This window comes from Monodelphis domestica, chromosome 1, assembly GCF_027887165.1.
Source record: "Monodelphis domestica isolate mMonDom1 chromosome 1, mMonDom1.pri, whole genome shotgun sequence".
NCBI classification, from domain to species: domain Eukaryota; kingdom Metazoa; phylum Chordata; class Mammalia; order Didelphimorphia; family Didelphidae; genus Monodelphis; species Monodelphis domestica.
The window spans coordinates 211,773,664-211,787,636 of NC_077227.1; the positions used below are offsets into that span (position 1 = coordinate 211,773,664).

General features: G+C 37.3%; 1 protein-coding gene across 8 annotated transcripts in view; it reads right to left on the reverse strand.

The window, feature by feature from the left end:
* Positions 1–13,973, reverse strand: part of AKAP6 (A-kinase anchoring protein 6) — a 616,970-nt gene that overhangs the window by 49,891 nt on the left and 553,106 nt on the right. For all 8 annotated transcript variants that reach the window (XM_007472509.3, XM_007472510.3, XM_007472511.3 and 5 more), the window contains one exon: positions 11,037–11,252. In XM_007472509.3, the coding sequence (XP_007472571.2) occupies positions 11,037–11,252 (216 nt within the window). The remainder of the gene's footprint in view (positions 1–11,036; positions 11,253–13,973) is intronic.

Sequence of the window (13,973 nt, forward strand, 5' to 3'; positions counted from 1 at the left end):
TATCTGGAAGAGAAATAGATAAAAATGGAAAACAAAAACGATGGAAACAAACTAAAATGTGACTCTTTGAAAAGACTTACAGATATATCAAATGACATTGAAGCCATGAAGGAACTTTAAAAGAAAAATAACCCAGGTCCAAAAGGATTTACATCTGAATTCAATCACACACTTAAAGAAAAGTTAATACTGTTATACATTTTTTCTCAAAAATTAGGGGAAAAAGTCATCAAATTCCTTCTGAAACAAATAGTCCTAATACTTCAATTAGAGAAGGATAAAACAAAGATAACTGTAAACCAATATCACTAATAAATAGCAATGTAAACATTCCAACTAAAATTCTAGCAAAAAAGAACTGTGTGACTATATCCCTCTATACATTCATTATGACTACTCTTGATTTATACCAATGATTAGAACATGAGTCAAAATTAGGAAAATAATTTATATAAATATTTAAAATAAACCATTAAATGATTATACGAAAAGAAAAGCCTTTGACTGAGTATAATGCTCATTTATGCCATCACCACCACCCCCCCAAAGTTGCAAGCAGTGAAGGGTCATTTTGGGTGGTAAAGCAAAAGTAGCTTTGGAGAAATAAAAAATAAATATAAGGGTAAGTTAAAATGAACTCTTTTCTCACTCTTCTTTGACAGTCCTAGAAATATTTTAAGGGCTTAGAACAATGCCTAATTTTAAAATTCTTATTATTGGGTGATTGATCTCTAAGTAAGAAAAAAGAGAAATTAAAGACAAATATTGACAAGGAATAGACAAAAATATCCCTATTATTTGGAAAACCCTAGAGAGTCAGCAAATAAACTAATCAAGATTATTAATATCTTCAGTAAAGAAAATAAATCTATAAAAATTATCATCATTTCTGTATAGCAATAAAAAATTTTAAGAGAAAAAAATTTAAGATCCATTCAAAATAATTGAAAAAAGTATAAAACATGTTGGAGTCAATCTCCCAAGAGTTCTAAAAATGCAATTTAAAAACATTCTTTAAAGGGCAACTACATGACTCAGTGAATAGAGAACCAGGCCTAAAGATAGGAGGTCCTGGGTTCAAATTTAAAGTCTGAAATTTTCTTTCTGTGTGACTCTGATGACAATTCCAGTTGCCTAACCTTTACTATTCTTCTGCCATGGAACTAATACTTAGTTTTGTTTCTAAGCTAGAAGGTAAGGGTTTTTATTTAGGGGGGAAAAAAAAAACACTTAAAATAAATAATGTATTAATTAATTGAGAAGATGCTTATTGCTCATAGTTGTGCTCTGTTGATATAATAAAAATTATGATCCAAGTTAATTTAATCTATTTTTATAACCATATAAAACTACTAAGGTGATATTTTAGAGATCCAGATAAAATAATAACAAAAGTCATTTGGAACAATTATCATTTAGGGATTCTACAACGGTCCAAAATCTCAGAAGAATAAATAGAAAAGAAAGTGAGAATGAAAAAGAAACAGGGCTTACAGACCTCAAATCATATTTTAAGTCAACAATCTTAAAAAATAAAATTAAAAAAATGTTATGCTGGCTAAAAAAATAGAAAAGCAGATTAGTGGAACAGACTAAGTAAGAATCAGAAATAATGAGTTTTAGTAGCTCAGTGATTAATAAACTGAAATACATAAACTATTTGGGGAAGAACTCACCATTTGATAATACTAGAAAACTGGAAAAGTTTGCAAAAAAGGTGGAGAGTCTTTCAATGGCCTCATACCATTAACTATAATAAGTTTCAAGTGAATACATGAGTTAAATGTAAAAATGTCATGATGATGATAATAATAGCTAACATTTACATAGTATCCTTTAAAAATTTTTTAAAAAACCTTCTGTCTTATTATCAATAAAGTATTGATTCTAATTCAGAAAAGTGGTTAGGGCTAGACAATTGTAGTTAAATGACTTGCCCAGGGTCATATACCTGGAAGCATTTGAAGACAAATTTGAGCCCAGGTCCTTCTGACTCTAGGCCTAACCCTCTATCCATTGCTTCCATATAGTACCTTCTGTGTGATAGGCATTATGCTAAGGGCTTTACAATTATTATCCCATTTGATCCTCTCAACAACTTTGGGAGGTAGGCACTATTAATATCCCCATTTTATGGTGAGGGAAACTGAGATAAACAAGCCAAGTGACTTGCCCACAGTCACTCAGCTAGACTAGATTTGAACTAAAGTGTTCCTAACTCTAGGACCAGCATTCTATCCACTTTCCACCTATTTGCTTGCTAGAATTTTGGAGGAAAATAGATTAGAATCTTTTACAAATCTGACTAGGAAAAGAACTCTAAACCAAATAAGAGCTGAATATCAAAATGACCATTGAACCATAGCTCCAGAACTGGAAAGGACCTTAAAGGTGATGAGATAGAGTAAAGATAAATAATATTCCTGTAACTAAGAAAAACTCCTTGTATCATTCTTTAGGTCTAACTAGGTTGCTGGCCAGCATAACCTAGGCCCTCATTTAAAGGTCTCTAAAAAGCCAGTAGAGGTAGTTCACAGGGCTAGGTTCAAACAATACTATGCAGTTCCCCCTCTCCCCCCCAGTTCTCACAAATTAATAAAATTTCCTCACAATATAGATATTGAACTAGACCCATAACTAGACCCATTGAGTAGGAAGGGAACTGAATTAGCTCTAGAACTGAGTCAAAAAATGGAGTCCATGTGATTCACTCATTTCCCACAATTAAACACTGGCCCTCCTAATCCCCCAATTCCCTTAAACTGGACTAAAGATGAAATGGAAGAAAGACCCACTACAAAATGGAGGTGATTTGGTGGAAGAATCAAAAACAAAACAAAACAAAACAATCATTCTATCTCATGAATACTGATTTTCTTTTGTGCTTCTACATGTATTTGCCTCCATCTTGTTTTTCTATAAATCATCTATGGTAATATACATGGTATAAATTATCTATTGTTCCATAAATGCAGGTAGATACAATTAATCAGTATCCCTCCATTCCGAGAATAGAAATATCCCCAAATCTACTCCTCCATCTAACTCAAACAAAACCAATTCTTTCCCCCTCCCATTTCCTTCCCCTTATGCAGTCATGCTTAGTGCCTTTGTACTCCCCAATCCGGAACAAGTTATACAGTACTCTGAAGAAATGGCATCCCTGCAATTCCTTGGCCAAGTTTATCCTGTAGCCCCAAAAGGATGTGTTTATCCCTGGCTCCTGGGAGGCTTTCAGGGTCAAAAATATTGTCCCCAAATTAGGAATGTGTCTTAATGAATTAATCATTAACCCTCACCTGCAGCAGCACATGGATGCTTTCTATTGGGTGACTGACTGGGAAGAAATGATCTTTGTTTCCAGCCTAGTAGGACTCCTGGAGAAGCATTTCTTTCCTAAATGGCTTCAGGTTCGCTGCTCCTGGCTCAATCATAAATAGTCCAAATTATGAAGAGATCGCCAAATGATACCTGGGCTGGAAGTTCATGTTCTCAGATCAGGTTTCAGCACATCCATCTATCAAGGGCAAATTTAGTGAAGCACTTGATATTATGGATATGGCTGTATCTTCCAATGTTGGAGCCTATATGCAGCATGGAACCCGGCAGAACAATACTTATCTTAGTCACACAGAGAGGAGGAAAAGACTTCCAGTATGAGGTCATACAGGAACCCCGAGAAGCAGAGGACATGACCCAGAGAGGCAAAGACATGGTGACCAGTTCTGTGCCCATGAACTTCAAAGACCCCATTCAAACAAAGGCTGAGGAACATAACATTGTTTTCATGCCTATTATGGGGAAAAGGCATGAAGGGAAACAGCTATACACTTTTGGGAAGATCGTAGTCTACATTGACCAGGGTGTTGTGCTTGTGCAAAGGGAAAAGACTTGGGTGCCAACATCCCTCTGAAGTCTCATTGATATGACAAAGAAGGGAGTGGCTTCTGAGTGGTAAAAAAAGAGTATATTAAAGGCTTAAAAAAACTTTCCTGACTTCCGGGTAAAAATGGCTGCAATCTAGACATGAATTGCTTCCTCTCCCTGGCACTGAACGAAATAGACTACCTCAAAAGAGCATAAAAATCACCTTTGGAAGAACGGAGGGACTCTCCAGTACCCCACAGAAACGAAGGTACGTGGGGTTTGAACATTTCCACACTATAAGAAGGAGGAAAAGCTTGCACAAAAATGTGAACTGAGCCGCCCTTCTGCCCCCCCCCCCAAACCAGAGTAAGGTATCAGAATGCTCACTGGGACAGTGAGTGAGTGAGGAACGTCTCTGTCTGGGGGGGCATACCAGGGTCCTTGGGATCTAAAGACTTCTAGGAAACGACCTCTCAGGGCAGTTTCATGGGAGAATCCTGCGCTGAACACAGGGGAGGCTAAAGCTGAACACAGGGGCGGTTTCACTGAGCAAAGGGGCAGCCACGCTGAACACAGCGGAGGCCACGCTTAACACAGGAGAGGTTGCAGTGAGCAGGGGGGCGGCCACGCTGAGCACAGGGGCAGGCCCGCTGAACACAGGGCGGTTGAGCTGAGCACAGGGGCCTGCGCTCTAAGAAACCTCGGAGGCTGGGAAGAACTAGTCTGAGGCAACCTAAATTTACAGAAAACCCGCCCATACCACCCAGACCCCAGACCAAAAAGGAAAGGGGAATAAAACCACCAAAGGAATGGCTCATACGGCCCAAAATCAAATTTCCAAGAAGAAAGGGAAAAAAGTGACTATTGAAAACTTTTATGGTGGGAGTACCCAAGGAAAAGAAGAGAAAGAGGATGAAATCCAAATAAAATCAAAACATGCCTCCCCAAATGGAAACTATCCACAAGCTCTGGAAGAACTCAAATTGGAGCTTATATCTAAAACATGGAAACCTTCTGGAAAGAAAAATGGGAGAAAGAGATCAGCAGTCTGATAGATAAGACTTCACAATTGGAGAAAGAGCTGGAAGTATCTAATAGAAGGGCAGACAAAGCTGAAAAGCAAAACCAGTCCCTAATGACAAGAATTAAGCAACTGGAAGACAGTGAGCTTGCAAAACAGCAAGAATTAATAAAGCAAAGCCAAAAAATTAATGAATTAGAAGAAAACATAAAATATCTCACTGAAAAGGTCACAGACCAGGAAAACAGAGGAAGAAGAGACATGAAAATTATTGGTCTGCCCGGAAAACCAGAGATAAACAAAAACCTCAATGCTATACTACAGGACATTATAGAAGAAAATTTCCCACATGTTCTGGAGCAAGGGGGCAAAATAGAAATAGAAAGGGTTCATAGAACACCCTCTATACTAAATCGCCAAAAGACAACCCCCAGGAATGTAATCGCCAAATTCAAGAGCTTCCAAGAAAAGGAGAAAATCCTACAAGAAGCCAAGAAGAGGAGCTTCAGATGTAGGGGGACTCCCATAAGGATCACACATGACTTAGCAACAAATTGGGAAGCAATCTTCATAAAAACCTCTGACAAAGGTTTAATTACTCAAATTTACAAAGAGCTAAATCAATTGTACAAAAAATCAAGCCATTCTCCAATTGATAAACGGGCAAGGAACAGGAACAGGCAGTTCTCAGCCAAAGAAATCAAAACTATTAATAAGCACATGAAAAAGTGCTCTACATCTCTTATAATCATAGAGATGCAAATCAAAACAACTCTGAGGTATCACCTCACACCTAGCAGATTGGCTAACATAATAGCTATGGAAAGTAATGAATGCTGGAGGGGATGTGGCAAAGTAGGGACATTAATTCATTGCTGGTGGAGTTGTAAATTGATCCAACCATTCTGGAGGGCAATTTGGAACTATGCCCAAAGGGCGATAAAAGACTGTATGCCCTTTGATCCAACCATAGCACTGCTGGGTTTGTACCCTAAAGAGATAATAAGGAAAAAGACTTGTACCAGAATATTCATAGCTGCACTCTTTGTGGTGGCCAAAAATTGGAAAATGAGGGGATGCCCTTCAATTGGGGAATGGCTGCACAAATTGTGGTATATGTTGGTGATGGAATACTATTGTGCTAAAAGGAATAATAAAGTGGAGGAATTCCATGGAGTTTGGAACAACCTCTAAGAAGTGATGCAGAGCAAAAGGAGCAGAATCAGGAAATCATTATACACAGAGACTGATACACTATGGTACAATCGAAGGTAATGGACTTCTCTAGTAGGGTCAATGCAATGTCCCTGAACAATCTGCAGGGATCTAAACACTATCCACAAGCAGAGGATAAACTGTGGGAATAAAAACACCGAGGAAAAACAACTGCTTGACTACAGGGGTGGGGGGGATATGACTGAGGAGAGACTCTAAATGAACACTCTAATGCAAATACCAACAACACGGAAATGGGTTCGAATCAAGAACACATGTGATATCCAGTGGAATCACATGTTGGCTATGGGAGAGGTGGTGGGAGGGGTGGGGGGAAGAAAAGAAAATGATCTTTGTTTCCAATGAATAATGTTTGGAAATGACCAAATAAAATAATGTTAAAATAAAATAAAATAAAATAAGGAAGTAAAAAAAAACCTTCCCCAATTAAAAATCAGATAATCTAATTTTTTATCCTGGACTTCATCCTACTTAACCATTTTCTTATAATTAACTGGTCTTATGTAATTGTTTTTAATGTATAAAAGTCAATCTCCCCCTGTAATCAGGGTGCAGCCCTAAACTGAGAAAAGGATATGACCAAGATTTTTTAGGCAACTGACATGCATTAGTTAATAAATCAATATGCTAGGAAGCCGGAACCTTTGTTTCCTGTCATTTCAACTTTCACCCACCACAGAGGCCAGCTAGTCCAACTCCCTCATTTTACAGATGAGGAAACTGAGAGCAAAGGAGGTTGCCACTAACCTAAGATCTCAAAGATAGTAAAGCACCAAAGTATATGTTTTAAACACAAGTCCTCTGACTTCGTTGCTTTTTCTCACCTTTCTTATTCTTCCTTTGACCATATGTATTTGAAAAGCTTCTTTACACACCTAAAATCAATATTGCCAAATTAAGAGGAAAGGCTGGAAAAATCTTTGCATCATATGTTTCTGAAAATGGAGTGATAATTTAGAAACACGGGAGATCAAAATAAACATCTAAGACCAAAGGCATTCCACAATGGATTATGCACAAATAGTTCACAAGAAAAAATGCAAATTATTTACACCCACATGAAAGACTGCTGAAAATCACTAACAATAAGAGAAATACAAATTAAAACACCTCTGGTTTTACTTCACACCCAACAAATTAGTAAATATTGCAAAAGATGGAAAGAGTCAATTTGGTGTAGATGTGGTAAGGTAGGCAAAATGTCAAACTGTTAATTGAGTCTCTGGGCAGTAGTCTAACCATTTGGGGGGGGGGGGAATGGAATTATATATAGATCGTCACTAAAATGTCCATATCTTTTTACTTAATCATTTCACTGCTAGGTCTAAACACAAAGGAGGTGAAAGACATACAATATAGAAGGTTTCTATATTCCAAAACATTCTCTATAGCACTTGTCATGGGAAATAATTGGTTATAAATAGAAATATAATGTAGAAATAATAAAGGTTAAGCCTATCAACTGGGAGATGACAAAATAAACTATTATATGTGAATATAATGGGATATTACCATGCCATAAGAAAGACTAAATATGAATAATTCAGAGAATATGGGAAGATCAACATAAACTGATGCAGAGTTAAATAAAAAGAACCAGGAAAATAATAAATGACTACCACAGCATAAATGGGAATTTCATGAAAAGGCCAGCAAATGTCATGTACTGTAAAAGGCTGAGAAAATGTACCTTCCTCTTTTCTTCCTCGCAGATGTAGGGAACTAGGGGTTTGAATAACTGAATATATTTTTATAGATATGGTAAATCTTTGTTTTGAATCTCTGTTACAAGATAAAGTCTGTTAGGTAAGGGAGAAGGGAGAAATATATTTGAAAATAAATGTGATATTAAAAAATAAAATATCAATTTTTTTTAAAAAAAGAAAATGGAGGGAAAAATCTAGGAATGAAACAAATAATTATGTACAGATGAGGAAACAGATTCAGAGAAATTAAGGGATTTGCCCAGAAAATTTTAAAACTCTTTGATCAGAAGTGGGATTTTAACTCAGACTGCTCTTGAACATCTACTAAACAAATCTGTCTCCTAATACTATAATTAGATGATTTTTATCTGATTCTTGCCTCTGCCAAGCTGACTATTTTATCTTTCCTCACCTTTGTATCTTTATCTGTAAAATGAAAAGATGAGCTACATGACCTCTAAGATCCCTTCCTGGTCAAAACATTTTGTGATTCTATTTTATTGTTGGTGTCCAATTTTTTTCAGTCACATCAGACTCTTTGGGATCCATTTGGGGTTTTCTTGTCGAAGGTACTGGAGTGGTTTGCCATTTCCTTCTCTAGCTCTTTTTACAGTTGAGGAAACTGAGGCAAATGGGGATAAGTGACTTGCCCAGGGTCATACAACTAGTAAGTGTCTAAAGCCAGATTTAAACTCAGGAAGATGAGTCTTCCTGACTCCATGACCAGCATTCATTCAATTCACTGCACCTTCTAACTGTCCTGTAATTCTGTGAGACAAATTACATCATTCCTTTTCTCAAAATCCTGCCTAAGAATTACCATCAACTTAGCATCTCCAACCAATGACCAGGGTAAAACTCTGCTATTGCTTAATAGAGAAAAAAACCCAGGAATCTATAATTTAGTTCTGCAAAGCCAACTTGGAGTTCATCCCATGGAATCTTGTCAGAAAATAGGATGAGATATTTCAGACTCCATTGATACACAGACATTAAATAGTCTTTAGCTCAGTGCCTTCGACTTGCCATATCCTAGAAATGCATTCCATTCCCAAGTCTAATCCATCTTTACAGTGGCTCCCTACTCATTTAGCCCACAAGGATTTATTTCCAAACACCACCGCTCCTCAGCTCACATAGCAGCTTCTTACCTGGAAAACAACCACCAAAGAATCAATGTTGTTCTTGTCACAGTTACTAACTGATGCTAAGTTGTATTAGGCCCTCGAAAGTCAGAGCTTCAGGGGTTTCCCCTGCTGAGGCTTGCCCTTATTGCAGAAATGATACACAAAGCTCCCCTCTCAGAGACAATTCTAATCTCTACTCTTCAGAGAGCTACTCCTGCCTCCTTTCCATCTTTTTATTTTCTTCTGAATCCCGAAAGAAATCCACTTTTGCTTCCCCGAAGCAAGGCAAATGCTAAGAAAATCAGACTCTGGAATTAACATTCGAGGCTTCACAGAGCTATATTTGGTTCCTGTTTCAGGCATTTAATAACCATTGCCATAGATATAAACTACAACCCCAGAGAGAAAAGAACCTTTCCTGTCCCTCACTCCTCCTAAAAGGCACCCAACACAATAACTATGTAGTTTCATAACAGGTGGTCTCAAGAAAACATAATGCATTCTATAATTATTGGTAATAACTTGAAAATCATAGACAATTTGACAACTTTAGCTTAGAACAACTAAACAGCACTCTGGAGGCCAATATTGCACTCTTTAGATTCAGGGTAGCTATATAAGAACAGGGAGCTTAAAAAGCCAACTCATTCATTGCCCCTTCTGTTCCTAGTCCCTGATGCCAAACATACCAGACAACAAATATTAGGGCACTATTAAAAATGGAATTCAGAGAAGACTTCACTTTGCCATGATAGCATTTTTCCTTTTGATTGCTAGAAAACGAGAATTTCTATGAATTCCCAGCTTTCCCATTAATATAGAACTGGGGATCTACAATGATTCCTTTTTTATTTATTCAATTTTTTAAAAACATAAGGTGTTGAACCTTCTACAAATAGGATGCCGTCCCTAAGATCATGAATAAAAAACAGGGAATAGTAGATAGGGTGAAGGCTTGGGCTCAAAGTCCCTCTCAGATACTTGCTCCCCTGTTTAGTCTTGGGCAAATCTCTTAACCTTTCTTAGCCATAAATTGGAGAGAATTTGGTGGTGTTCTTCAGTCCCTTTGGTTGTGTCTGATTCTTTGTGAACCCATTTTGGGTTTTCTTGGCAAAGGAACTAGAATGTTCGCCATTCTTTCTCCAGCTCATTTTACAGATGAAGTAACTGAAGCAAAAACGGTTTAAGTGACTTGTCCAGGGTCACACAGCTGGTAAGTGTCTAGGGACAGATTTGAACTCAGAAATATTTGTCTTCCTGACTTCAAGCCTGGCAGTCTAGCCACAGAGCCACTTAGTTTCCCCTCAACATTGGAGATAAAAGCACGTTTCTTCCAGGGTTGTTGCGAGGATCCAGTGACATCAGATGTGCACGGCATTTTGAAAACCTTAGATCTAAATGTTCATATTCTACTCTATCCTACAGTCATACTCAGAGTCACACATGATCCCTTCCTTTCCATAGGTCAATGACAGTAATAGAGAAAGATGGGTAATTACAAGAAATTTCAGCATCAACTTAGAAAGAATCATTTCTTCCAAGACTGAATTGAAACTTCCTCTCTGAGCAAATGTGGCAATGTGACACTGTCACAGATCTGCCCCAGGTGGAAAATAAAGGAGGATTGGTGTCTCAATCAGAGCGCACCCACGTCATGTAATGAAAAGGTAAAACTACTTTATTTCAAGAAAATATGCACTGCCCCATATGCTCAGGAAGTGCAGAACCAGCTCCTAGCAAAATATTCATGGGGTCTTGTATGATTAACAGATACTCTGGGCAAGGGGTGATTTAAAGAAGTGAGTGAATTAATGGTTTGCTTTGGTGAGGTTCAATAAAAATCTGTGTGCTATTAAAAACAGAGCATCGAGACATACTAAGATGTATCTTATTAGTCAGGCAGATCTGAGCCCTGTGGGGGGGAGGGACGAGCTTCCTTTACTGATTGGACAGAAGTGCACCTTAGTTAGCAAAGCTACTTGTAAGAGGAACATGTTTGCCAAACCCTAGAAGAATGGTCCTTCTGTGAAAAAAAAAATGAGAGAACACTGGGCCTTTTTACCAGGGCACATCACTCACCGGCTCCTTCCCCAACTTCTTTTGTAGCCTGTTTTGCCACTGGACAGCTTGCATGACAATGGCTTCCCACCTTCTCTCCAGATTCACAATGATCAGCTGCATAGGTTGGTGATCTGCGTTCAGATTGCAGGTCTCCTGGTCATCCAAGAGGTGTTGGCATAAGCGAAGGACAGAGGCCACCCCGCGCCTGCGCTGCTTGATTTCATTACACAGAGACTGCAACACAGAGAGGAATTCATGGACATCAGTACTGCCACTTACCCTCAAACATTCAATTAACTGCTAGTTTCTTATTTCCTTACAATTCATCTTCTTCATTCATCCTCATCGTTTCTGATCACCATGAAGAGAGAGCAGGTTAATGAGGCTAAAATACACCTGCAGTTTCACAGTTTCTTTGGCCATTCCAAGCATTTTATTTTATGCATTTACAATATTATTCTGAAAGGGGGTCCATAGGCTTTCCCAGAATGCCATGTCAAAAAGAGGTTAAGAACCCCCCTGTTTTTGATGAATATCTCATGTTGCCAGGTAATGCTAAGAGAATATTTCTTCTCCCCTTTCATCACCTTCTCCACTGGGTTATGTACCTGAAAGCTAGTCTATTCCCCTTTGAGCCTTAGTCATTTAACATTTTCAAATTGAATTAAAGAAACCTTTCAAGAAACATATATGTCAAGCACACAGCCTGGCCCAATTTGATTCAATCCCCCTGGAAACCTGAAATGAGGGGGAAAAGTCCTACAGAAGGCAATTAAACACTATTAAAGGAAGTAGCTCTGCCATTAAATGCTTTGGGGCAAAAAGGTTTGGAGGTTTTTGAAATGCTTGAAAGAAGTTAAAGGAAACTAAAAGCTATTCAATATATAAAATTCCTTTTCAGAAAAAATAGAAGATAATTGAGCTTGTTTTCTTGTTTTTTTTTCTAAACTTGATTTTAAAAATATGAAAAACGGAAATTAAGGTACTAGGTTATTATATCACTTTGTTTAAAATAAAAATGTTACATATATCCAAATAGATATGTATAAGCAATTTAGAAGGAATATGAAAGCATTGAAACACCATTTTGCCTCTCCTGCCCAACCCCCCAGGAAGTTTTTATACTGCCGCAGTGATGACCCTCGGCTGAAATGACTCTAGTGAAAATACTGGGTACACATGTCTAAAAATGCTCTATCTTTTCTTTGCCTACGGATAATGTGTAAGTGATAGTCTAATTCAAAGCCTTCAAGAAAAATGATGATTATATCCACCAACATCACAGAATTACTAATCTCCTTCTACTGGCACAATTGGACTGTTCTAACAGTTAACAGATTGCTTATTAATCAACGAGGGTAAACAAGACAATGCAATTTCATTTAGAGAGAGAGTTTTAATGCCTAAAAGTATTTGTGTTCAAAATGTTAATCCAGATCAGGCTTCATTAGAAGAAGTCTTAAAATGATGAAGTGCATTTCATTGAAATGTACACTGAGTAGAAGTAGATCAGCAGGTGGACATTTCATACAGATGTTCCATTTATTGATATAATGCATTCTATAGCCATTTAAATTACCCTAACTCAGTAATAGCCAGAATTCTATTATTTCTGTAATGAGAGAACCCTGTACCTTTAATATTTCTGAATTTTAAATAAGGTGAATGACAAATTCCCAAACCTCTATTTATGGCAAAATATGACCAGGAATTTTATTATTCAATTTATACCAGTGCTGCATTTTCACATATGTTTCCTGAATTTACCCTTATTTATTTTCCTAGGGTTCATTACTATTTCCCTACATAGCTCCTGGTAAACCATCAGGTGTGACATATTTCTTTTCTTATGCTATTCATTAGTTTAATATTAGATGACGAGAAACCCCCTCCACCCCCAGACACTACACAAAAATAATACTGAAGATCTGATCTACCACAAAAACACAGACCCCCAGAGACATATAAAGTCACCCTTATAACAAGCTACCATTCTAGCCCTAACTCTATTTATCAAACACACTTAAATACAACTTAATTTTTTAATTTGTGGCACTGAAGAATAATTTTATGGCCATTGGACTTGATTTGAGGAGGATTTTTACAAATTTATGAACAGTGATTTGTTTGCATTTAAAAAGAAATCTAATGGTTTTTTTTCCGCCTTTCTTTCAAGGTGCAAATTTAGGTAACTAAAATTGCCAGGATGTGGGGTAGTGGTCTGTTCAGCAGGAGTAGCTCTTGTGAAACTGACTTTGAAGCTGAATGTAGTCAGAATTAGACTACAGAAGATGAGAATCAACAAACATTTCATAATAAAGTTAACAAGTAGGAAAGAAGGACAAAAAGGGTCCTGCAGAACTAAAACTACAGTAATTATTTAGAAAGACTTTACTGGTGGATTTTTTATACCAGTTTTGAAACAAAACACAAAGATTAAGTGAGATGATTAAAAACCTTCTTAAAGGTCACTGAATGTGATTTTTTAAGGACTCTGTATGACCATTTATAGTCGTGTATCTTTATGATTATGTATCTTCACCATGAAGCTTCAGCATATATCAACCTAATCCCTAGCTTCTTGTTGTTCTTTTTAGTCATTCAGCTGTGTCCAACTCTTCATGATCCTGTGGACCGTAGTGTATCAATTCTGTCCATGGAGTTTTCAGGACAAAGTTACCAGAGTAGTTTGATATTTTGCTTCTCCAATGGACTGAGGTAAAAGAGGTTAAGTAACTTGTCCAGGGCCACGTAACTAAGAAACATCTCAGGCCAGTTTTGAACACAGATCTTTCTGACTGCAGGGTCTATACACTGAGCCATCTAGTTACCCCAATCTCTAGCATGAAGCAGTTTAAATGGAGAGAGTAATACAAAAATTGAGGTTTTTTTTAAAATTATCACTTACATACAATATCTGACTATGGATATTTATTACTCTTGTTTAAAAATTTT